The 26,846-nt window shown below is 38.1% G+C and overlaps 2 protein-coding genes and 1 long non-coding RNA gene across 3 annotated transcripts; 1 reads left to right on the top strand and 2 right to left on the bottom strand.

The window, feature by feature from the left end:
* Positions 1–242: 242 nt before the first annotated feature.
* LOC124542749 lies at positions 243–1,087 on the bottom strand. Its single transcript, XM_047120651.1, has 2 exons — positions 709–1,087; positions 243–441 (listed from the first exon to the last, which is right to left on the bottom strand). The coding sequence occupies exons 1-2, from the start codon at positions 953–955 to the stop codon at positions 260–262; spliced, it is 429 nt and encodes a 142-aa protein (XP_046976607.1). The 5' UTR covers positions 956–1,087; the 3' UTR covers positions 243–259.
* Positions 1,088–3,202: 2,115 nt separating this feature from the next.
* Positions 3,203–5,708, top strand: LOC124542799. Its single transcript, XM_047120685.1, has 2 exons — positions 3,203–4,115; positions 5,704–5,708. Exons 1-2 carry the CDS (start codon positions 3,203–3,205, stop codon positions 5,706–5,708), a joined length of 918 nt encoding a protein of 305 aa, XP_046976641.1.
* Positions 5,709–6,739: 1,031 nt separating this feature from the next.
* Positions 6,740–7,571, bottom strand: LOC124542750. The gene is made up of 3 exons (XR_006967376.1): positions 7,382–7,571; positions 7,184–7,300; positions 6,740–6,773 (listed from the first exon to the last, which is right to left on the bottom strand). It is a non-coding gene; the product is annotated as an uncharacterized LOC124542750 (long non-coding RNA).
* Positions 7,572–26,846: the final 19,275 nt, after the last annotated feature.

Genomic DNA, 26,846 nt, shown 5'->3' with positions numbered 1-26,846 from the left:
AATGATCTCCAAAGGGACTATGATATTTTTGTAGATTTTTTAAATATAGCAGCAGAGCTTCATATAATAAAATAAAAATAAAAAAGCCTTTTATTTCTTGCACAGTGCTGCTTTTAGTACAATTTTGGAAAAAAGAAAGATTATGACTATTAAGAAAAGAAAGTTAATACTTATTTAATAATATTAGGAAAAATATAGTTAATTATTACTAGTTTTTTACAATGTTTACATTTTTTTTTTTATATAGCAAGAACCCTCCTCAGGTGAAGGTGAAGGCCTCCTCTAAAGAAGTCCATTTCTCTCGGTCTTGTGCTATTTGCGGCCAGCAGGGGCCAGCAATTTTTATGATATCATCTTCCCATCTCAGACAAGGTCTGCCTCTGAGGCGCTTGCCCTGTGGGCCCTTCCATTTGGTTACCCTGTCGGTCCATCTCTCGTCCGCTAGTCTCGCAACATGCCCTGCCCACTTCCACTTTAGCTTTTTTGCAAAGCATAAAGCATCTTTGGCTTTGGTGATTTGCCTGATTTTTGAGTGGCGAATTTTTTGGAGCTTTTTAATATTCAACATGCTTCGTTCTATTCCGCGTTGGCAGGTAATTATTTTGTTTTTTACTGTCGTACTGTATTTCCAAGTTTGGCACGCGTATGTAAGGCAAGGTAAGAGGCATGAATTCCAGGCTTTTGTTTTTAAATTTATTGCCATGTTACTTTTAAATATTTCTCTTAAGGACCAGTACTTGTTCCAAGTATTTTGTGTTCTTCGTGCAACCTCTTGTTCATTTTGTTTACTGTCAAAGCCAATTTGTTTCCCAAGATAGATGTAGTTATCTGTATATTTCAAAGTGTCATTGTCTACTGATACTTTTATATTTGTGCCGTTAGTCATGACCATTGTTTTGGAAAGATTAATTTCCAGACCTACCTCTTTGCTGACTGCGTTTAGTGAATTGAGCATGGTTTGTAATTGTACGTGAGATTCTGAGAGAAGTACTAAGTCATCAGCGAAGCGTAGATGGTTCAAATATTTGCCTTTTATCTTGAGTCCTATTTTGTCCCAGTTAAGTTTGCTTATTATTGACTCTAGAATCGATATAAATAATTTTGGGGAGAGTGGGTCTCCTTGTTTCACCCCTCTTTTGATGGGAAACGCAGGGCCAGTATCGTCTAGTTTTATTTTTGCTGTGCTTCTCTTGTACGTATTTTTAATAACTTCTATGTATTCTGGTTCAACGCCTTGAGCTTGGAGAGCGGCCCAGCTACTGGAGTGCGACACGGTGTCGAAAGCTTTTTTATAATCTACGAAGGCGATGTAGAGCACTCTTTGCATTTCCTTGTACTTTTCTATTAGTAATTCTAGTGTGTGTATGTGGTCAATGGTTGAAAATCTCTTGCGGAAGCCTGCTTGCTCTATTGGTTGTTTTGATTCTAGTGTGACGCTTATTCTTTTATTTATGATGGAAGAAAACAGTTTGTAGATACATGAGAGTAAACTTATAGGTCTGTAATTAGTAATGTCCCTCGGATCTCCTTTTTTGTAGATAAGAATAATGTCTGATTCTAGCCATTGCGACGGTATTTCAGCAGTTACTAAGATTTGGTTAAATAAATATGTTAAGGGTGAAGACAGTATCGCACTTGCTGCTTTAATGGATTCATTGGAAATTCCGTCGGGTCCGGTGCTTTTGTCTGTCTTTAGTCGTTTTATCTCTTGTAAGATTTCATTTTCTGATATTTGTATTATGTTTCCGCTCTCTTTGCTGTCCGTAGGCTTAGCATAGCTATGGTTTTTGTCATTGGCGCTATAAAGAGTCTTGTAGAAAGTTGTGGCTACCCCTACAATTTCCTTGCGATTATTCACTGTCACGTCCCCTCGGTTTAAACCATCTATCCAATGCTTGTATGTTTTTAATTCTTTAAGAGCCTTTTTGAAACTTCCCTCTTTTTTTAAATGTTTTTCAAAAGTCATCGATCTGTATGTTTTATAGTCATGTTTTATGTATTTGCTTATCAGTTTGTATAGTGCTGATAGTTCGTTTTTTTCAGCTCGAGTTTTTGACCTAGTATGTTGAAGCTCCTGTCTTCTCCTGATGAGTGTCAGCGTACGTTCAGTTAGGACTCTATGGGTATCTCTTGAAATTATTTTAGGCGATCGTGCATCACGTAAACTTTGAAATATGGCATATTCTAGTTTGTTATAGTAGTCTTGAACTGATGTTTTTCCTTGGCATATAATTATAGCTTGTAGATGAGACAGTAGGCTTTGTTTATAGTTTGATATTTCTGTGTCTGTTTTCAATGACGAGTGTTCCTTATTTTTATATGCTGTTCGTTTCTTCTTTTGTTTTTTTATTAACAGGGTTGTTCTGATTGGTCTGTGATCCGACGGGTAATTAATGTTTAGGACTTCTATATTTTGGCATGCGTTTGGTGTATTTGTTAATATGTAGTCTATTTCGTTTTTGTGTTCTCCATTTGGAGAGCGCCAGGTCCATCTTTGGTTGGGCTTTTTGGGAAAGAAAGTGTTTAGAATAGATAATTGGTGTTCGAGAGTGAATTCAATGAGCCTTTGGCCTCTGCTGTTTCTTACGCCATAACCATATCGTTTGGTTATTAGACGTTCGTCTCTTCCAGGTTGTCCTATTTTGGCGTTGAAATCCCCTAATATGAAATAATATTTATAAGCTTGAGTTATAGCTTTGTTGACATTTGAGTAGAAAGAGTCAATCTCATCCTCGTTTGCTGCCTCAGTCGGTGCGTATACTTGAGGACTACCTACTTGACGTTTAGCGGTGACAAGTGTGTTCGTTCATTTTATAGAAACAAAAATAGTAAAACACAGTGAAATTGATAAAACAAACCTTTATTAAAACATTAAGTGTGTAAACATACTGTAAGTGTAATAAATACATTGATAAGTTTTAATATCAGTGAATTTTGTGCAAAGTTAATCAGCTGTTTGGATCAGCTGATGCGTATATATACCTACCCACTAACAAAGAAAACAATTCAACGTATACTTCTTTCGATTAAACGTACAATCTAGTGGTTTGGTGTATTTGTATATATCTCTATACCGACTATAGTGAAATATATTATCCCTTATACATAATTATTACAATATTACATTTCCCTAATAAACTTTATACAAAAATATTATTTAGTGACACCTGTTGGAAAAGCTACGTACTACATTAAACGCACAATGGCCAACAAATGTAATCAATGCGGCAAGTTCTTATCAACTACAGATGGCGCAAAGTGCAATAAGTGTAATTCGGTATTCCATCGATTGTGCGTCAACGTTAGCCCCGACTCCCGCCTCCCCGCGCGCTGGACGTGCCCAGGGTGCCGCAGAACGGAAAATAAGAACAAGTCTGTCGTAAATACTGAGTCGCCTTCTATGGGTGATATATTTACAGATGCTAGTTCGGCTGATAATGAGGAGAAGAACTCAGCGGTATGCTTGGCTGAGGAAATGAGGCTTCTGCGGTTAGAGCTTATGTCGGTCACGCGAGAAATAACTTCGTTCAGGGTTGAGTTAACGAGAATGAACGACAATATGGCCGAATTTAATAAAAGGGTCGACAACGTAGAGGAGCGTTTGACTTCTTTGGAAGAAAAAAACTCGGGGTCTGTCGATCAAAATTTAAATAATGTCATTGCGCAATTAAAATCAGACATCAACGATCGTGAACAAAAGTCGCTAATAAATGACATCCAAATAACGGGTTTGCCGGAACGGAGTGGTGAGAATGCTGTCCATCTGACTCTAGCGGTCACGAAGAAATTAGGCCTGGCTCTCGACTCCTACGATATTGTGAGCGCGGAGCGAGCCGGCCCGCATCGCGCACTAGTGTCGAGTGAGGAGCGTCAGCGTCCGCGACCAGTGATCGTGCGATTGGCGCGGCGGTCTCTGCGCGACGATATCGTAAAGGCGGCGCGGGTACGACGCGGCACCGACACATCAGGCGTCACTGACGGCGATCCTTCCCGAGTCTATATCAATGAGCATCTGACTCGCTTTAATCGCCTGTTGTTTTATAAAGCGAGAGAGGAGGGCAAACGACACGGTTGGCGCTTCATATGGACGCGAGAAGGCAGAATATATATGCGACGTGAGACGGATACGGCAGTACAACGCATTCGGACAGAATGTGATATAAGTAAGATTTTTGGTTTAAAATAATTTGGCAGTTAACCAATTTTATAAGAGTTGTTTATTTATATTACGAATATTTTCTAATATTGTTCTTGTTTGTTTATAGTCTAGGTAAAATTAATTTATTTGTCTTTATTGGTATGTTTATATTTAGTATTTTTGTCTACTCTTACTATATACTTTTGTTAAGGCTGGATAATGATCAAAATTATTGTAATTTGGAAACGCAATTTGTAACCCTCAATGACGTGTCCCCGGTCAGTATGATAAAATATTTAATATTGTATAAAACTAATATAAAATTATTTATATATTTCCACATTAACTATTACGTTCATTTGAATAACTCTAAGTATATACATCATTCTTTTATATACAGCTTAGTATTATTTTATGAAACGGTCATATTTTGTGCATCTCATTTATTTTTTATCTCTTTGTATATTTTTTTACTTACTATAAAAAATGATCAATTATAAAAATCTTAAATTGGGTTTGTTCAACCCGGGTTCGCTTGGCTCACATCACGACGAGTTTATAGTGCTTATGGAGCGCCACGAGGTAGATGTTATAGCAATTAACGAGACATGGTTGCGCCCGGGAGAGGAGGGCAGAGCTCCTGTTGTGCCTGGCTACCGGTTGCGACACATACCACGGCCAGCAGAAATACGTTCACGAGGTGGGGGTGTCGGTTTTTACGTCAAACGCGGTATATCTGTGTGTACACTTGTACATCCGATATCACCCCTTGTGGAACAAATGTGGGTAAGTATCAAAATAAATAGCAAAACTATAATTGTCGGCACAGCATACCGCCCTCCCTGGGGAAATATTACAACTTTCTTTGACGCCTTGACAGAATCTATAGGTAGCTTACCCTATCATGATAATCTGTACTTATTAGGAGATTTTAATATTAATTATATATTAATTATTATTAATTATTAATAATATATTAATTATTAATAATATATTAATTATTAAAAAGGCATAATAATATTATACCAGAAGAACTTAATGATCCGAATACGATAAATAACCATTTTTTGAACATTCCCGGTAGCAACTACGTTTCTCCGTCGACAATCGATTATTATGAGATGCATAAATATGGCTCAGCTATTTTCACGTTGGTTACTGTCGATGAATTTGAGGTCTTAAAAACGGTACACTCTTTAAAGTCAAATGCTATGGGTATAGACAGTATCTCATTGGATATGCTCCTACTGACTTTACCGACTACACTGGCACATATCACTACAGTTATAAATAAATCTATTACAAGCAACACATTTCCGACCTTGTGGCAGACGGCTCTAGTGAGACCTATACCCAAGAAAGACAACGTTAGTGAATTTAAGGATCTTCGACCAATAAGCATATTACCTTGTATTTCAAAGATATTGGAGAGAATTGTGTGTAACCAGTTAACAGGATTCTTAGAGGCTCACAATATCTTACCCACAAGACAGTCCGGGTTTCGAAAACATCACAGCACTACTACCGCGTTATTGGATGTGATTGACAATGTGTTATGTGCACAGGATAGGGGTGAGGGTACGATTCTTGTTTTGTTAGATTTCTCGCGTGCCTTTGACACAATAAATAGGACTTTATTTTTAGCAAAACTGAGATATTACGGGTTCAGCTGTAACGCAATTAAATGGTTTTCTAGTTATTTAGGAAATCGTAAACAAATTGTAGAGGTAATAAATGAGGATGGCTCGAGGGCTCTCTCTGATTGTTGTTCCGTTCACAGAGGCGTCCCCCAAGGATCAATATTAGGGCCTATTATCTTTGCGCTTTACTGTGCGGATATAGTTGAAAATATAAAACATTGTAATTATCATATTTATGCTGATGATATACAAATATACTTATCTTTCAAAAATTCAGAAGCAAATATGGCTATACGAAATTTAAATGATGATCTTAAACGTATTTCAGAATGGTCAGATTGTCATAATCTCATTTTAAATCCGATAAAAACCAAATATATAATTTTAGGAACAAAAAAACATATCAATTTAATTAATGACCTAAATCCATTCTTGCATATCAAAGGAGAAAGAATAGACCGAGTCACGGAAGCACGAAGTTTGGGCTTGTTGATCGACGAGCAATTAACATTCGAAAAGCACACTATAAATACAGCTCGCAATTGCTTTTACAGGCTAAAAGTCTTATATCAAATCCGGGACGTGCTAAGTAAAGATATGCGTATAAAATTATGCGACACTTTAGTGCTTTCGAAGTTTAATTATGCTGATGCGGTCATCGGGCCTAGATTACTCACACGCACCAAAAATCTTATACAGCGGGTACAAAATGCATGTATAAGGTACTGTTTCAAAATACCGCCTCGCGCACATGTTTCCCCTTACCTCAACAACGCCCGAATAGCGAGGATGGAATACCGTAGGCAACTGCACTTTGCAACCTTGTTGTTTGGTGTAATTAAAAATAAAACGCCTATATATCTATATAATAAACTGAGCTGGGCCAATGAAAGTAATAGAAGTTAACAAACGAGAGCTTCATCTTATATGCTGAATGTGCCGTCACACCGCACAGCAGCACCTGTTGGAACAACATCCCCCCTCCGCTTCGGATCCTAAAGACCATAAAAACATTTAATATTAAATACAAAAAATATTTATTTAATCTACAGTTAGAATCGGAATAATAAATATATATTCGTATTAGTGTATATGTATAATTATATATATGGTTGTATGTGTTTCTATGTATATATGTTTATATTAGTTATATATAAGTATTACATATACATAATCTTAAAAAATTTGCTTCGTTCTCGAGTTACATAACTATGGCGTGACATCGGCTTAATTACCTTGTAATTTTTATTTTATTTTTTTTAATTTATTTTTTTACTTGTATTTTTTTTTTTCAATAACCAAATAGATCTTCGATTATATATTAATATAGTACTAAAATATAACATACATTAATATCTAATTTTCTTTACCTAGGTATATAAATATTAATTACATATCATCTTACCTTAATGGTATGGCTCCGCTGCTTGCATGGTGTTGTTCCAACTACTATACGTTAGTTCTGCTGAGAAAACTGCCGCTAATAATGAGGTTTTATTATTTGATTTTATCGTTGGGTAGTCTAGAAATCAAAGAAAGTATCTCATTAGTTATTTTTAATATAAGCTCACATACTTTATTATTATATGTAATATATTTATACCTTAAACTCTTACGTCCACCGAGTACTTTTCTTTTTGTGTCCACTGAATTCACTATAATTATAATACAATTAAAATGCACGCGTCACGCGACCACCGGCGCGCGGCGCACGTGGCATTGTAATAACATTCCCAGTGATCCTATTTCTCCATAACTGGTTTTGCTTTATACAAAATATAAATATATTTGCGTGTAGTTTTATTAATTGAATAAATTATTATTTAATGTATGCAATTTATCTTATAAATAAATTATATGTGTAATGTCTATTGTCTTTATTTTAAATTTTAGTATTTGTATTTTCATTGGGTCACCGCCCGTCAGTAGGTATATAAAAAAAAGGGTACCATTGAAAATCAGCATTAGGTGTCCACACCTTTGAATTGCTGAATGGTATACCTATTTGGGACACGTCACGTATATTGTAGTTGTTCTTTTTCTTTATATTTGTTTTTGTATCGTTACTTTTTTTTATTGTTCATTTTATTTCTTTTTTTTTTGTGTAAATGATAATTTATTAGTACTTAATTATTATTATTTTTTTTTAATTATTATTTTTACTTTTTATTTTGTACCAAGTGTCATGTTGTCCCAAATAAAAGTGTTCTTTCTTTCTTTCTTTCTATAAGTGACATGAATACACCTTGAATATCTAAGTTTAGTAATGCGACTCTATCATTTATGCCAACGAAGCTTTCAATCCATTCTCTGCGAGTTTTGTTTATTATAAAACCGACTCCATTTCTGCCTGGTATTAGTCCAGTGTTGCATATAATGAAATTATCATGTTCTTCTATTTTAGTGCCTTGGCGTCTTATTTCGCACAGACCAATTATGTCGTATTTAATTTCTTGTATTGCTTCGCTCAGTTCTATTAATCGTTCATGAGTGGATAAAGTTCTTACGTTGTAGGTTAATATATAATACTTGTCATTTTTTTTATGTGTATGATTTTGTATTTCTTGAGTTAATGTTGCTTCGTGTGTTTTTGATATTTTTTGAGATTTCTTCTTTAGAGGGTTTTGGTCTTGACCTTCCACGGTGACCAGCCGGGTTGGAAGATAAGGTTTAGTTTTGTAGTTGATTGTTGCATATTTTCTGTTTCTGATTCCGAGAAGGGCGGTGATTGTTAGTAGTTGTTGCTTGTACTGCATTGAGCGCTAGGTATGTTGTTTGTGTTTTTACTGACAAGGAAGTTAAGTAAGCCTGGTTTCACTGTTCCTTCCGACAAACTAGACGTTCTTTTTATTTGGGTGTGGTGTCTGTTTTTCTTTCTAGCCTGTACATTTGTAACTTCGTTGGTATATGTTTCGGGAGATGGTGTCAAAATTCTTTTATTGTTATCTTTGGGTTTGGTTTTAGGTAGTATCACAAGTTTGTCATATTTGATCTTTACTATATTGCCTTTTTCTCGCTCGGTTATAGCCTGCTCTTGTAGCACTTTTCTCTTCTCTAATATTTGCTTGGGATAGTCTTCCATTAGATAGTATGTAGTTTTACTTAGTGCCTCTTTTCTCTGTTTGAATATTTTAATTTTCGTGCCAAGTGTAGTAAATGTAGCGATTATTGATTCTCTTCACTTCCTGTATATCCCTATGGTTTAGATCTAGAGAGAAATATTTATTAACAAAATCTATTATAATATTTTCCAGCATTTGGTATGAATTTTCGGTTTCTTCGATACCGAAGAAGACTATGTTGTTCTTTCTTGCCTGTTTTTCCATGAAGTAAATTCTTTTTTCTTGGTTATCTAACTTTTGTTTGAGGTCTTCATACTTTTCATCCCAAATTTTAAATTTCTCTTCTAATATGCTATTTATATTTTGTGTTACGGTTTCTGTTACTTTTTCGCCGCTTTGTAGGATGGTGTTCTTTTGTGAGTCGAGTTCGTTCTGGATTTTACGTAATGCAATCATTATATCTTCCATGACTATTAAGTTACTGGTTTTGTTGGTTTGTTTTGAAACTTCTAGCGCCCTCTGGTGGAATGCGCAGAACTAGCCCCCCTTAACACTTTTCGATCACTGACGGTTCAATACATTACTTGACGACGTAATTAGTTGGTTGTTTAAATAGATGGCGTTCGTTTGTAATTATAGTATAGTTTAATTTTTTTTTTTTTTTTAATTATTAATTAATAACAGCATATATCGTATTTCTCTCTTATCTGTAGTAGAGAATTGAGAATTTATAAATAAATATGATACTTCTGTGGATTCGGTCAGAATCGATCTCGGTTCTGTTGGTTATTCACAGTTCTTACATACCTTTACACCAAACGAGCTTTAACTTGAGTAATGAAATTTTTCATCAGTATCCGCTCGGGCTTAGTGACTTTGAGGGTAGTTCAATGAGGATGTTTTTTGACCACCTTCAAACTTTTTAATTTTTACTCTTATTTTTACTATTATAATAATAATTTGTTTGATATGATTTATTATTAACTTCACTCTCACTAGTGTTTATTGTTTTATTTTATTTATTTATTTTTTTTTTATAGTTCACCAATTATAACGATTTTTATGTTTTACTATTGTCAATTTTTATAATGTTTGTCGACACATATATAATCACTCCTTTTTTTCACTTTGTCTGAATATTCACTTTGGATAACGTTTCTGCATACGATTCATTTGTAGACATGTCTTTTACACAAAAAAACAACCACTATTTCGCACATATATAGTTTTAAAAGTTTATTTTTTACGAATCGAGTACTGTAAACTTTGCGTGCAGCGCCCTCTACTTCATATACCATACATTAAATTAAATCAGAATCTAGTTAGTAAGTTCTCGCCAAAAAAATATTGGACTCCAAATTTGTCAAAATCCGTTGCCGAACGCAGATTAGCATTAAGCAGGTTCCGTCGTAATTCTATCCCCCAAAATTTTGATCTTCTTAAAGAAAAAATAGCTCAGTCACAGCGATTAATGCGTCAAGCAAAAGATGTCGACTTTAAAGGTTTTTGTACTTCGATAGACCAAGTTAGTACGTCAGTCGAAATGTGGGATAAAATGAGGTGGTTTAAGGGATTCAAATCTCCTAAGCATGTCATTGACAAAGAGAGGGCGACATTAGTTTTAAATAGTATAACACGAGATTACGCATGTCCTTTGCGACCCACATTTACTTCAGATAATCTCGACTTAGAACTTGAATTTACTCTTTCAGAATTATTAAAATGTATACGATCAAAAGACACCTCTCCTGGCCTGGACAATATTTCATATTCAATGATTAAGCATATTCCTTTTAATGGCAAAATAATTCTGTTGCGTTTATATATCTTGTTTTTTACGCATGAATTTGCTCCGAGACAGTGGAGGAATATCAATATCGTTGCTATTCCTAAACCAGGAAGAGATCCTCATTCCCTGACATCTTTGAGACCAATTTCGATGATGTCCTGCATATGCAATTTTTTTCATAATATGATAAAAATTAAATTAGAATGGTTTTTCGAACATAATAATTTGTTTTCTCAAGATACAGTGGGCTTCAAAAAAGGAAAATCTGCTTTAGATAGTTTAGCTACAATAGTCTCCAGGATACAAATCGGTTTTTCTAATAAAATTCCAACGGTTAGCTGTTTTATTGACATTGATAGTGCGTATAATAATATAGAAATTACGGCATTACTATCTATTTTGGATAAATTTTCTGTTGGGACTAAAGTGTGTGCTTATAGGTCATATTTAAGTGAAAGATATTTAAAAATAACTGGAGATAATTTCTGTATTTGTCGTTCTACTAGTAAGGGCTTAGCTCAAGGAGATCCCTTGTCTCCGTTATTATTTGACATCATTACTATACATATTTGTAAAAATATAAATAATGTATATGTATCTCAATACGCTGATGACTTTGCGATTTACGTAACTAATCAATTTCGAAGAGTGTTAGACACCTACAAAGGGCATTAAACTATTTAAGTAAAACCTTTTTAGATATTGGATTAGAAATTTCTCCCAGGAAAAGTAAAGTTTGCATTTTTAAACGAAATTTTAGAAGAAATACATTTAGATTGAACATTTTTGGCGTATTATTGGAGGTTGTTGAAAACGTAAAATATTTAGGGTTCTGGCTAGATAAGTCACTGAGATGGGCTATGCACATTAATAGTGTAGTAGAAAAAACACAAAAGTTTATTAATTTATTCAAAAAAAACACCTTAGACGTTTGTATATAAGTATAATTAGAAGCAGGATGGATTACGCGTGTTTTATACGACAATGCTGCTAAAATCATCTCATTAAGCTAGATCGTGTTCAAAATATGGCAATGCGATTAATTGGTGGATTTGTTAAGAGCACCGCCATTCATGTGATGGAAAGCGAGCTTTGTTTGGTACCGTTGCATATACGTAGAGTGTATTTAGGAAGCAAATTTTTATTTAAAAGTAAAGCATTTGGTCCAAGTCCAGTGTACACTTATATTGTAGAACTTAATGCAAATTGTCAAAATTATTATTGGAAATCTAAAAAATTACCGTTATTAATAACCATTTATAGAACTTTCAACTCGTATAATATACATTCTTCAGGTAAGCCTGAAATGTATAATTTAGATACGTGGGTCAATTACATAGATTTAGATTCGGTAATTATGCATGATATACCTGTAATAGTTAAGTCGAAGAAAAAGTGCAATACTAAAGATATCAAATTAATTTGTAGTCAATTTATCAATGATAAATATGATAACTACCATAAAATGTTTACGGACTCATCTAAAAAAAATGAAGATGAAGGAATAGCGTTTTTCGATCCTCAAATTGGAAGTTCCATTAAATTACAGTTAAGCCTCAATATTCCTATCATGTCTGCTGAACTTATTGCTATAGCCGACTGTCTTTCGTATATTAAGTCTCTCGGAGGTAAAAACTTCGTAATTTTAAGTGATTCGAAGAGCGCACTCCAACACATAAAAAGATGCTCCTGGGGTTATAATGGAGTTCCTATAGCCTTTGTTATTTTAAACATTTTAAAGGAATTTCACAAAATAAATATTAATGTAAAACTGCAGTGGATCCCAGCTCATATTGGAATTACTGGCAATGAAATTGTTGACAAACTAGCAAAAGAAGCTATTGTTGATGGTTACGTTATGAATTATTTACCAAGTTGCTCCGAAAATTTATATCGAGCCAAACAATACTGTTTCAATCTTTGATCAGAGTATTTTAACGAAAGGTCGCAAACCAAAGGTATCTGGTACATAACAGTCCAACCATGTCTATTGCAGAAACCTTGGTTTGACAATTCCAATATGAGCAGGAGTGACGTAATAGCTTCATTAAGGCTTCGATCCGGACACATCCCTCTGAATAGTTTTGCTTTCCTCATGAAGAAGGTTCCATCTCCTAACTGTAGCGAGTGCGGAACTATAGAAGATGTATATCACATATTGTTGGAATATGTACGGAACGAAGCAGAGAGGAAGCAAATTGAAGCTGCTTTACCATATTGTTTTGATTTTGCATCTTGTAACAGTATCTTGGCCTCACCAAATTCAGCTGAGGCTGAGATGCTATACAATATGGTTTAAAAAGGGTGTAAACGTAGAATGTAATTTTTTGTAATAGCTACTATGGGGGTGGCATATTCTACTTTATAGAATAAACCCTCTAAATAAAATAAAAAGAAAAGAAAAAAAAAGTAATATTGTAATAATTATGTATAAGGGATAATATATTTCACTATAGTCGGTTCTAAAGTTTTAATATGTAAATAAACGAGTAATCACAAATACACCAAACCACTAGATTGTAAGTTTAATCGAAAGAAGTATACGTTGAATTGTTTTCTTTGTTAGTGGGTAGGTATATACGCATCCGCTGATCCAAACAGCTGATTAACTTTGCACAAAATTCACTGATATTAAAACTTATCAATGTATTTATTACACTTACAGTGTGTTTACACACTTAATGTTTTAATAAAGGTTTGTTTTATCAATTTCACTGAGTTTTACTATTTTTGTTTCTATAAAATGTACGAACACACTTGTCACCGCTAACGTCAAGTAGGTATGAATATGATAAGAAGATGCCTTGGAGAAATTCACCGCCCCCTTAACATCACGCCAAGAGGTTCAGCGCAACACCACACGAACCAAAGCGGCAATGGGTATGGTGCAGCCACCCCAACTGAAATCTGTAGCAGATCAGCAGACTCACATAGAAAACGCCCTCCGAGAGTACCTAGCAATAACGGTTACCACACAGAAAGTCAATAAAGATCTTTGCAGCACGATATTGCAGACTTACCAGAGAGGTAAACACAAATTGCTAGAGGTGCAGTTAAAGCAGGCGGTGTACGACCTGAGCACTCAAACTGTAATACACGGTAGAGCGTCGGGACACTATATGGCTGCCTACAGTGCCTCATAGAACTCGAGGGGAATCAGTTGGGGCAGGAGCTACGTATCAGGGCTACCGTTCCACTCAGTGACCAAGTAGTTGTAGTCGCCAAATGCACCAGGATAATGCTGGAAGACAGGATTCTCGAAATGGCGAAAGCCATATTCGGGGACCTGTCGTCCAGCGGAATCCAGATGGGGTTGACGACCCCCGCTATCACATGGGTGAATGGAGTGCCTGGATGCGGTAAAACCACATGGATAATCGGTCACACTAACATCGAGACTGACCTAATAAATGGAGGTCACCTCTACCAAGGAAACAGTCAAAGATCTAAGGGCAAAACTAACTCCACGCGTTGGTGAGGAAAGAGCCAAAAGGCGAATCCGAACCATGGCCTCACTACTGGTGAATGGTATCTCAGAAGGTGATACTTGCACACGCCTAGTGTTGGACGAAGCTCTGATGAATCACTTCGGAGCTATCGTGATGGCCATTCAAATTGCGGGAGCAACAGAGTTAATCCTGATCGGAAACAACCAGCTTCCTTATATTGACAGGCACAACCTATTTTCTCTAAAATACAAAACCCAAACACTATAACAGCGGTCAACAACGAATTACTGTGCACATACAGAAGCCCTCAAGACGTAGCATACGCGGTGAATGAAGTTTATGAAGGGATATATTCAGCCAACTATCAAGTGCGCTCCTTATCCCTTAAACGATATGGAAGGACGAGTATCCCGAAAACAAATAACACCTTGTACCTGACCCACACTCAGGCCGAAAAGGAACTCCTGATCGGCCAAGGCTATGGGTCGGATACGGGTTCCTGTACCCTGACCATACACGAAGCACAAGGGCGTACTTACGAAAGGGTGTATGTAGTGCGAACAACAGTAAAAGCAAATAGTCTGATCTAGAGCGTCCCTCACGCAGTAGTAGCTCTCTCGAGACGTACAAAGACTTGCGTGTACTATACTGATAGTACAGAAGAAGACGCAATAGCTCGACTAATATCACGAGCAGAGAGAGCTACCGAAGAAGCCATCCGCGACTACACTTAACCTATCATATTATATCCTATAAAGGCAAAGTGTCCAGCTTTGATTAAGTAGTGATGGGCATCCAACTATTTACAACTATTTCAATTTAAGTATAGTCGTAAGACAAAATAAAAAAAAAGAGAAAAAAAAACTAACGCCTGAATTAAACGCAACAGTGTTACACTTATGATGTGCTGTACCACCATAATGAACAAACAAAAAAAATTTGAAAAAAATACAAAAAATAAATAAATAAATAGCAAGTAAGTAGTTATGCAACCAGTACCACGAAGAATATTCACGGTAAAAACCTAAAAATTGCATTGTTGCATTCTAGCGTTGGGTGGTCGTTGTACTGGGAAACATAACAATGTAAATGAATTCCTGGAATGTAAGATTTTAGTTAAGACAGTGGGAAACATGTATTTTAATAATTAATTAAACTGAGCATCCAAATCTGTTCAGACGCGTTTAATTCAATCCTCAATTATTTTAAATATATATTTAAAAAAAAATCAATTTGCCTCTTCGTAAACTTGACTAAGTAGCGTAAGTGTTTGTATTGTTCAGTAAAAATTTAGTAACCTACAATTGGAGCAGCATGTCCGAGCCCGTTTTTAAAAATACAAGACGTCAGCATAGCTAACGTCACGAGTGTCAGAGTTTCGATCTTTAACCATTTTCGGTGGTATTAAATAAAACTCAGGAATTAATCCTCTATGATTTATTCCAATATGAGACGGTCCGATCGCTCCGACGGCTCGACCAAGTCTGTCGAAACCGGCGGTCGCTTGATCTTTTATAACAAAAATAGGTGGGTAGACTTATTCACTCAAGATAACAGTTGTTTACAAACATTAAATTTTTCAGAGTAATTTAACATTTCAAAATTCACTAAAAATTATTCATTTAACAATGAAACAGTTTTAAATTATTAAAATAATCATTTCTGGACACGTGTTTTTCTTAAATTCGTAGTTCCGCGCCGACACGGCCATTCTGACAGGCGGTGCGCGCTCTGCACCTGCCTAAGTTGTGCGATTGGAAATCTGCGAATCAAAAAACATTTTTGAAGCAGGTATCTGTAAGCAACACATCATGTTGACCTTTGATAATTGTTTTGTAAAACAGTACACAAAGAAATCTCTCATGCACCTTTATTATAATAAATATGGGCAGATTTTACGCATACTATGCTCATAACTGTGTCATAATAACTGTTAAAGGTTGTCGTAGATCTGTGGTGTATACATGTCTATACCACGGTCCACAAGGTCTCCCTACGGTATCTCATGGTTCTCTGTGGATACATCAAGGATCCGTGGGTAGCTCGAGGGTAACACGTGGTTAGCTCAGAGGTATCACTCTCCAGACTATGGTATATACATGGCTACTAAAGGTTCTCGTAGATCTGTGGTGTATACATGTCTAACCACGGTCCACAACGTCTCCCTACGGTATCTCATGGTTCTCTGTGGATACATCAAGGATCCGCGGGTAGCTCAAGGGTAACACGTGGTTAGCTCAGAGGTATCACTCTCCAGATTACGGTATATAAATGGCTACCACGGCTCCACAACGCCTCCCAACGGTATCTCATGGTTCACTTTCGGATACATCAAGGATCCGTGAGTAGTACGAGGGTAACACGTGGTTAGCTCAGAGGTATCACTCTCAAACAAGAGTGTACGTGTGTAGTTATGGTTGCATGAGGAATCTCAATGGTAATTAATACTCAAACATTTTTTTTTCTTTTTTGTTATTGCTCTTTTTTATTTCTTTAGATTTTAAGAGGTAAGATAAGTAAATTTTGCCTCACAGTTTTATGCGATGATTAGTTCTCGTCGATGCTGACCACTCGCACTGACTGACCAGCTCGTGATATGGACGACAACTCCCACTGTCACGGCCATTCTGCGGGATGGTGCGCGCTCTGCACCAGTCGCATTTCTTGGTCGCCCGGCTGCGGTGCACGACGAAGCTGATCACGAGCGCCCTCTGCCGACCACCTCCTCCACTGTCGTTATTCTTATGAAACCTGCAAATCTCGAAAGACACAATTAATTAATCACATCAAGTAATGGTGGTTACGTGGACTCTTTATTAATGTCGATCAGGTTTAAGAGGTTCAGGTGGTATGCAATGTTTTCTTTGTGTAAAAAGTGGGTGGTGCAACTCCATATACTAGATGCACTGTTCGGTCTCGCAGTTCTTCATTTTTATTAACTCGTTTTTGAGGGTAGTAATAATTCTTTCCACTTGGCCATTTGCTCGGCTGGTTCCTGACGTGTTGTTTATCTTAGTGTGTCTCCATTTCCCCGTGTTATCCATGATCTTCGTGATCCACATGGTCTCTTGTTGATTTTTCAATTAAGATGTTCCACACATATGAACAGCATGGCAAATGAGGATGCCCTTGAAGCGTATTGTTCTTAATTGTAGGAAGTAGCCGCCTCAAGTGTTGACGAAGTGGGTACTCCCGCACTAGTCGGCCTTGGAGCTGATGAATGATTTATTGGATCCGTGGCTTGCGGTCCTGCCATATAGATGGGCCCCCTTACACCGAAGTTGCAGGCAGTTAGTGTGAAGTGCTTAGAGATCTTCTTATCACTTCGCAATATGGTTCTGTCTTGTAGCGATCCTTATGTGACAGGTGGAACCGAAGCTGACGAGGACGTAGCAGAGATCGGAGCTTTTTCCAATCCCGCTTCTGATAACGGAACAGCATGTCCGAGCCCGTTTTTAAAAATACATGACGTCAGCATAGCTAATTATATATTGTTATTATGTGTATATTGTATGTACATTCCATTGTAGTTTTTTTTTTTTTATAATATATTATCATAATTATATTGTCACAGCCCGTCACAACCACACAGGGTACCATTGAAAATCAGCGTTGGGTTCTTGGAACCCAACTTGGAAGCTGAATGGTACACCTTTTAGGACACGTTAAGCATCATTGTGTTGTTTTGTATTGTTGTTGTTTTTTTTTTTTTGTATATTAAGTTAGCAAGTAGTTATAGTTAGTTAATATGTTTATATCTTTCTGTTGTTTTTTCTTCCTTTTGTTTTAAATTTTTATACTTCTTATTCTTTTATTTGTACTGTGTCCTAATAAACATTTCTTTCTTTCTAACGTCACGAGTGTCAGAGTTTCGATCTTTAACCATTTTCGGTGGTATGAAATAAAACTCAGGAATTAATCCTCTCTGATTTATTCCAATATGAGACGGTCCGATCGCTCCGACGGCTCGACCAAGTCTGTCGAAACCGGCGGTCGCTTGATCTTTTATAACAAAAATAGGTGGGTAGACTTATTCACTCAAGATAACAGTTGTTTACAAACATTAAATTTTTCAGAGTAATTTAACATTTCAAAATTCACTAAAAATTATTCATTTAACAATGAAACAGTTTTAAATTATTAAAATAATCATTTCTGGACACGTGTTTTTCTTAAATTCGTGGTTCCGCGCCGACATATCTTTAAGCAATATATTTTATTTACATATATATGTATGGACTGTACCGCCTGTCGGAAAAACATGGCTTTTTCCCGCGGACTTGATGTACTATTCACAACTCTTATAATAATAAATAAATAATAATGTAATATACCAAAGGTACGGGCCACGAGCCTGTAGATTTAAAGTTTTGAAAATTAAAAAAAAAGCCTAACCTGACCTTTTTTTTCTGTTTTTTCTGTTGGAAAATCCATCATGGACTCCCTCCGCCCTCGGGAAATCGGGGAGCGAAGAGGACTGTCAGACTCCTACTGACTAAAAACCAACCCGTCTCCTCCATGTGCCCATGCGTCGGAAGGGCGGGTATCGCCGAAGCATTCGTCGCACCCCTCCGACGGGGGTTAGCTACTGATGTAAAGAGTCAGGCGTGCCCCGTCAATCACTGCGGCTGTCACCCCGGCCGCAGGACTCCACTACGAGGCGCGCGCGCGGAACACAACGCCGCCGCCTCGAGGCCTACTGCTGGTCGGACGGCGAGACTCCCCGAGTCTGCCGTCCGCAGGCCACGCCCTAGGGTGGTCGAAAGTCGGCCACCCTGCGACGCCCAGTTCGTCTGCTGCGGGAGGGGAGAGAGGAGGCAGCCTCTCTCTCCGTTTCCACCGCCTCCTTTGCGAGCATCACTTCCTCGCAGAAGGTGGCGACGGCGCTCCACCCTGCCTCGCTCCGTACCATCGCAGAGACGACGGCCAGAAGCGAGAGGTTTCCCGCAACGACACCTACGTCCGCGACGAGGTCACGGCGCTGCTCAGCCCATGCTGGGCACTCCGCCAACGTGTGCAAGGCCGTATCGTCGCGACCACCGCCACAATGGTGGCACTGGGACGTCGGCTCCCGGCCTATGCGACACCTGCCAAGGTACCCGCCGAAGCATCCGTGTCCAGTAAGCACCTGCGTCAGCCGGAAGCTGAGGACGCCGTGGCTCCTTGTGAGCCACTCCTTTGAAACGGGCGTCACCGCCGCAATAGCGACGGCTTGCCCCGCCGTGGGTCGCGCCAAGCGCGTCTCGTCTCCCACTCTGCACTGAGACCTGGCGAAACTCTGCCCTGCGTGCCTCGATCTGTCGAGGCACCAGGCGCTCACCCCGCTCGACCGCCTCCGCGCGCCACCAATAGAGCGACGCGAGGAGCTTAGCCTCGAGGTCCCAGGGCGGGGATCCGGCTAGGAGGCTCGCTGCCTCGAAGGAGATCGTACGGTATCCCCTTATGATCCTGACGGCCATTGCGCGATGCGGCCTTCTCAGCGCGGCGACGTTGCGGGCTGTCAGGGCATCCGCCCACACTGGCGCGGCGTAAAGCGCCATCGACCGTACGACCCCCATGTAAAGCCTCCTGCATGAGGAGTTGACGAACTTGAACCACTGCTGCAATGCTCAGCAACTTCTGATGCAGACCACTGCGGAGTGGTTCATAGGCCTCGCGGTCGTGGCGGAGCCCTATCGCATCCCCGACCAACCTCGCTGGTTTGGGGACGCCGCTGGCACCGTGGCCGTCCATTGGGCGGGCGGTGCGGGGGTCTCACCCTGTTCCCTGCTCGAAGCGGGGCAGGGATTCGTGGCCGTTCGGTAGGGCCCCTTGGCCATTGTGGGGTGTTACGTCTCTCCCAACAGGTCACTCGCTGACTACGAGTTGTACCTGGATGGGCTGGCGGACTGCGTTCGCAGATGCCTACCCCGTCCGCTGATCATCCTGGGGGACTTCAATGCCCAGGCCAGGGCTTGGGGTAACTAGGGACGATCCGAAGGGAGTGACGCTTCTCGACTGGGCGGCTATCTTAGACCTCCGGCTCATTAACGTCGGGTCGGAGAGTACAAGCGTGCGGTGGCAGGGGGAGTCGGTCGTGGACCTTACATGGGCGACTCCTCCTGCGATTCGCATGCTCTCGGGATGGCGTGTCGCTGAGGTGGTGGTCACACTATCCGACCACCGCCACATCTTTTTCGATGTGGCTATCCGCCATCCCGACCGATCCAGCCGTCGTCAGGGAGACACCCTGCCGCGACGATGGGCCCTCAAGCGGCTAAACCGAGATCATCTCGAAGCCGCCGCCATCATCGCGGCTTGGCCACAAAACGCCGAGGAGATTTCGCCCGACCCAGGGGTGAGTCGTTCTGGTTCAGGGGCACGATGACGTCGATCTGCGATGCATCGATGCCCCGGGCAGGCCGCTTCGAGCGCCGGGTGTTTCTAGAAACTTTAATGTAGTGCATATAAATGCGCAGAGTATTCCATCTCATTACCCCGATTTCCTGTCCTCCTTCGATAGTAAAAATATTCATGCCATTCTTGTATCCGAATCTTTTTTGAAACCAAGTTTACCCTCGACGTCTTACTGTTTGCCTGGCTACCATCTGATCCGGAACGACCGGACAGGTAAAGGTGGTGGTGGTGTGGCAATATACCTCCGCATTCATATCCCCTTTACAATTTTAAGTAAATCTCCTTCACAATACTCTGAGTCATCGGAACACATCTTTATTGAGGTCTTATTCGGTCATCTCAAACTACTACTGGGCGTATTTTATAGTCCGTCACTCAATATTAATTATTTTAATAATTTTGAAATGTTATTAGATCAATTTAGAACCTCTGTCGATCACACGATAATTATGGGTGATTTTAACACCTGCCTGATTAAAGACGACCGACGTGCCCGACGACTTAAGAATATAATCGATAGCTGTAACCTTAATGTACTTCCAACGAATGCGACTCATTTTTTTCCGAATTGTTCTCCCTCGCTATTGGACTTAATGGTTGTTTCCCCTCTCAGTCATGTTGATGTCCATGGTCAGTTTCCCGCAGAGGTCTTTTCCTACTACGACTTAGTTTATTTATCCTATAGAATTCGGCCTCCGCGAGCGAAGCCAACTATAGTGATGCAGCGTAATTTTCAAAAGCTTAATACTGGACTGCTATTTATAATGCCAGCTCAATTGATGAAAAAATTAGCATATTTAATTATCTCTTAACCGATTTATTGGATGTACATGCCCCATTAAGACCTATTAAGCTTAAGCACTTACCGGCTTCTTGGCTAACTCAGGATATTAGAGCACTCATGGCTAAGCGTAATGCTGCGAAGGCTAAATATATAAATAAAAATTTTAACAAAAAGAAAAACCGACTTCAAACAAAACACTATTTTAAAACAAATGAATATGCACGAAAAAGTAATAAAAATAATTGCGTATTCAACATATTTTTTAGAGTCTTCCTAAGTTAAATGAAATGAAAAATATTAGACTACTTAAAAGTCGATTAACGATTATATCATGTAGTTATAATTATTGGTATATTTGAAGCCGGTGTCAGCCACGGTGCCCTTGCCCCAACAATCAAAAGAAAGAAGCGATACGAGCCCCTTGATTGATCCAGTATATTATTGTGTAAAAGGTAATTTGTAAAAAATATATTTGTTAAAGTATTCTCGTATTGTTTTTTCATATATATGCTGTAGGGTTTTATTGGCTGACACCGACTCCAAATATAACAATAATTATAACTACATGATATAATCGTTAATCGACTTTTAAGTAGTCTAATATTTTTCATTTCATTTAACTTAGGAAGACTCTAAAAAATATGTTGAATACGCAATTATTTTTATTACTTTTTCGTGCATATTCATTTGTTTTAAAATAGTGTTTTGTTTGAAGTCGGTTTTTCTTTTTGTTAAAATTTTTATTTATTTTTTGATTTTAAGTGAAGCTGATGTTGACTAACTATTTTTTTTTAATATGGATAGATTAAGCGTTCCGTTTATATGAGTCAGAAACTACTTCGAGGACAATTTCAAAGGAAACTTGCGAATAAAGCAAAAATAGACTTTCGAAAATGCGGATTTAATACGTCACGCGGCGTAAACTACAAGGATCCCTCGAAAGAGCTGTAATCGAACTCAGCAAAAAAACTTTGAAAAAGACCAACTATATTTCGTACATCATATGACATCACATCACATACACAAAATTTGATTAAAGATAGTAAGAAATTCTGCCCCATATCGCACCCTAACTGCGAGCCGTATAGTAGTTTCATCACTACATAGTATAAAACAAAGTCGCTTTCTCTGTCCCTATATCTTTAAATCTACGCAACGGATTTTGATGCGGTTTTTTTTAAAAGATAGTGTGATTCAAGGGGAAGGTTTGTGTATATAATGCATGAACAATATAGTAAAGAAACACTGATAATTTTAGAAGTTTGCGATGTGATGTCGTAAATACACAAATTCTGTAGTATATTTAGTATCAGTATTGCACCCGTGCGAAGCCGGGGTGGGTAGCTAGTTGATTATAATATTCGACAACGATAATTACATAAACATAACCACATTACGGAAGGTGACTCAAATATCCAAATAACCTATAAATAAAAGATTCGACTGAGTATCGCTAACGTGCTCCTCAGAATTGTTCCGTACCCTTCCGTTCCGTTACTTTGTCATGGATCCTGTGCTCAGAACCTTACCAAACTTTCACCAAATTACCCTTGAAGTATATATTTAATAATAAAAAAAGAATTATCAAAATTGGTTAGCGTGATTTTCAGTTATTCACCTATTTGTCGCGCATAAACATAATGCAAATTTAAGACTTATGTCGTTTTCATATGGATACCATCATCGGAAAAAAATAAAAATAAAATGGGACCCCACGGTAAGCACTACCTTTCAAACAAAAAAAAAATATCAAAATCGGTCCACCCAGTGAAAAGTTATGAGGTAACAAACATAAAAAAAAAAAAAAAATACAGACGAATTGATAACCTCCTCCTTTTGGAAGTCGGTTGTAAAGAAATACAACTGACAACTTGGAAAAATATAAACATCTACGAAATCGTTGCAATAAACTCTGTCGTGATGCTCAGCGTAAGTTTATTGCAAATGCTATTGATAATAGCGGTACATCCAAGGTTAGGTGGTTTTTGAAATCGCTGGGAATCGGTCGTCAGCGGGAAACCATTTCTTTTAATATCGAACTTGATGATCTCAACAGACACTTTCTTTCTTCTTCTTCTATAAATATGTGTGACAAACTTAATACGATCAACTTTCTTAATACATTGCCTTTCCCTGATAACCCTCCTTTCGAATTCAGCTCTGTCACCATTAGCGAGTTAAGGAAGCACATCCTTAGTATTAAATCAGACTCAACTGGCTGTGATAAAATAAGTCGAAAACTGATTCTCCTTACCTTCAACAATATTTTACCTATTTTGTGCCATATATTTAATTACTCCCTGTCAACTGGTACTTTTCCTTCTATTTGGCGCAAAGCTCTAGTTATTCCTATTCCTAAAGTTTCCAATCCCTTGTTACCTTCTCATTTTAGACTTATATCTGTGCTTCCTTTTCTCTCGAAGGTACTAGAACGTGTAGTCCATTCTCAACTAAGTCAATTCCTCTCTATAAATAAAATCCTCTGCCCTTTCCAATCTGGGTTTAGAAAAGGCCATAGTACAGTTACAGCTCTCACCAAAGTATGTGACGATTTACGTAACGGAATTGACAACAAATGCGTAACTATACTCGCTCTTCTTGACTTTTCGAATGCTTTTAATACTATCGACTATGACATATGCTTGGCAATCCTTGAATCTCTAAACATAGGTTCTATTGCTGTTGAGTGGTTCCGTTCTTACCTACTCAATCGACAGCAATGCATAACGGCAAACAGTAGGTCTTCACCTCTTTTAGATATCCCTTCCGGTGTCCCGCAAGGTGGTGTACGCTCTCCTCTTCTCTTTTCTATTTTCATTAATACTCTCTCTACACTTATCTCTTCAACCTATCATCTATATGCTGATGATCTTCAAATATATGTTGCCGCTCCCTTGGACGGTATCGACGAGGCTGTTGCAACTTTGAATAATGATTTGGTAAAGATCAGTGAATGGTGTAGATCGGTCTCCAACTGAATCCAAGGAAGTCGCAAGTAGCTGTTTTTGGCAGTCCTAAGCTTCTGTCGAGGGTCAAAGACAAAATCCTATCTCCAATCATGCTTGATGGCCACACATTACCGCTGCAAGAAACTGTGAGAAATCTTGGACTACTTCTGGATGCTTCCTTATCCTGGGTACCTCAGGTAGCAGAAATGAGTCGTAAGATGTATGCCATCATTGTTTTTTTAAGGCGATGGAAAAATCTACTACCCATTAAGGCTAAGATCAGCTTAGCCAATGCATTTCTTTTTCCAATATTAGATTATGCCGACGCCTGCTACATTGATTTAACTGAAGACCTTCTAAATAAATTAGAACGGCTGCAAAATTTGGCCATTAGATTCATATTTGGCCTGCGTAAGTATGATCACGTTTCACAGTATTGGTCTCAGTTAAAGTGGCTGCCAAACAGGCTTCGAAGAAACTTGCACGCCTTATCTCTTCTCTATGCTATATTATATGTTGAGCATACACCACCTTACCTTAAAGAACGCTTCAAATTTCTTGAATTTGATAACACACACCACCTGCGTTCTAGTGAGGACAACAAACTTGTCACACCCTGCAGTCGGACACAAACCTACAGCAACACCGTGAAAACCGTCAAACTCTGGAATGCACTACCCACTGATATACGGCAGTCTAAATCCTTGGCAATATTTAAGCATCGTTTGAGAAACTATTACCTATCCATATCTAAATAATGTATGCAAGTATGTAATAATATGTAGTTTATATTTATGTATATATGTATGTATATTTTGATATATATTATATTTCTATGTATTATTATTAGTATGTAGTTATGTGTAGTTTATTACTATACCTTAGTATAAATATTATTATATTGTACTTTTCCTCATTTTTTCATATATTTTTCTTCACTTACCTGTTTTCGTTCTAAGCTCCTATCACCAAAGGTTGTCTGTGAGAGATCGCTATAAGCGATAAGACCGCCTTTGCGCACCATGTACTTATTTTATGTTTTATATTTCCCCTTTTTTTCCATATGTTGTGCAATAAAGCATTTTAAATAAAAATAAATAAACGACATATAAATTAATTTTGTATATAAATTTACATACCCATGTGTATAAATACAAATATAAATAGATAAAATAAATAAATAAAAAAAAATAACTGCGATTGAATTAAATAAATAAAATTAATGTGAAAAAGATAATAATCAATAGGTATTGCTTAATTATGTCTAGTTTAAGAATTTTTTTGTTTATGTAATAAATATAATCTATACTTATAGCGAAAATTTCCTAACGATTTCAGGTCACGAATAGGAGGAGGCAGGTCATTCCAGCACCTGGTGGCGCAGTACCTGAATCTTCCTCGGAATGCCGCTGTTTTATGGATTGGCATTTTCAGCTTAAACAATGACGCTCTTGTAACATGCTCACTATTGTTATTTTTTAACCATTGTAGCTTATGATAGAGGTAAGGTGGAATCTGATATTTTATAACACCAAAAAGTAATGTAGCGAAATGTGCTTGCATACGGTAATTCATTTTTAAGATATTAGCAGTGTTTAAATATGGTGTGACATGTGTACGCGGCTGAATATTGAAACAGTAACAAGCGCAGGCGTTCTGTACTCGTTGGATGGGTTTTATAGTACGGGAGAGTAAACGTGGCCCAATAACAGCATCAGCATAATTAAATTTTGACAAAACTAGTGCCTCACATAATCTTATACGAACTTTAGTACTAATAGAATCCCTGATGTTATAAAGTATTTTTAATCTATAAAAGCAATTTTTTGCAATATAGTTTACATGTTTCTCAAATCGAAGGTCCTCATCAAATAGAACACCTAGGTTTCGCGCTTCGGACACTCTGAGGATGCGTTCGCCGTTTATCTCCATAACAGGATCATAGCTGCTTATTATTTGAGTTTGACGCTCTGTACCAAAAATCATGTACTTCGTTTTATTAGAATTAATTGATAGCGTGTTTGAGTGTGACCAGCGTGCAATTTGGTCCAAGTCATGATTAAGTTGTTGTAGAGCCGTTTGTGTGTTGCATGGTCTAAAAGAGATATATAACTGCAGATCATCAGCATACAAATGGTAGTTGCAGTATTTTATTTGCTTAATAATATCTTCTATATAGATCGTGTACAAAATCGGTCCCAAGATTGAGCCTTGCGGAACTCCTCTTGTAACCTGACGTACATCCGATTTAGCAACATTGCCATCCTCTAACGTTATCTCAACAGATTGGCTGCGGTCAGTCATGTAACTTTGAAACCATTGTACTGCTTTGTCGTCGAAACCATAATATGACAGCTTGTAAATTAACAGTGGAATATTTATAGTGTCAAACGCACGAGAGTAGTCCAGAAGCACCAGGATAGTACCCTCCCCCCTGTCTCGAGCAGATAGGATATCATCTACAACGTTTGGTAATGCTGTCGTAGTTCCCCTTCTTTTTCTGAACCCAGATTGTTTGTCTGGCAAAATATTGTTGAATTCTAAATAGCCCCTGAGTTGATTACATACTACTTTTTCAAGAATCTTAGACAGACACGGGAGAATGCTTATAGGACGCAAATCCTTAAACTCTAAAGGAGC

This window comes from Vanessa cardui, chromosome W, assembly GCF_905220365.1.
Source record: "Vanessa cardui chromosome W, ilVanCard2.1, whole genome shotgun sequence".
NCBI lineage: Eukaryota > Metazoa > Arthropoda > Insecta > Lepidoptera > Nymphalidae > Vanessa > Vanessa cardui.
Note: the sequence above shows the minus strand (reverse complement) of the source record. Positions and strands in the feature narration are given on the sequence as shown.

Excerpts from the sequence above, each read along its gene's own strand:
- LOC124542749 (XM_047120651.1), bottom strand. The coding sequence starts at position 955 with ATGCTCAATTCACTAAACGCAGTCAGCAAAGAGGTAGGTCTGGAAATT. Across the intron at positions 442-708 it reads CTTAAGAGAAATATTTAAAA|CGGACGAGAGATGGACCGAC; the intron begins GTAACATGGCAA and ends TTGCGAGACTAG.
- LOC124542799 (XM_047120685.1), top strand. The coding sequence starts at position 3,203 with ATGGCCAACAAATGTAATCAATGCGGCAAGTTCTTATCAACTACAGAT.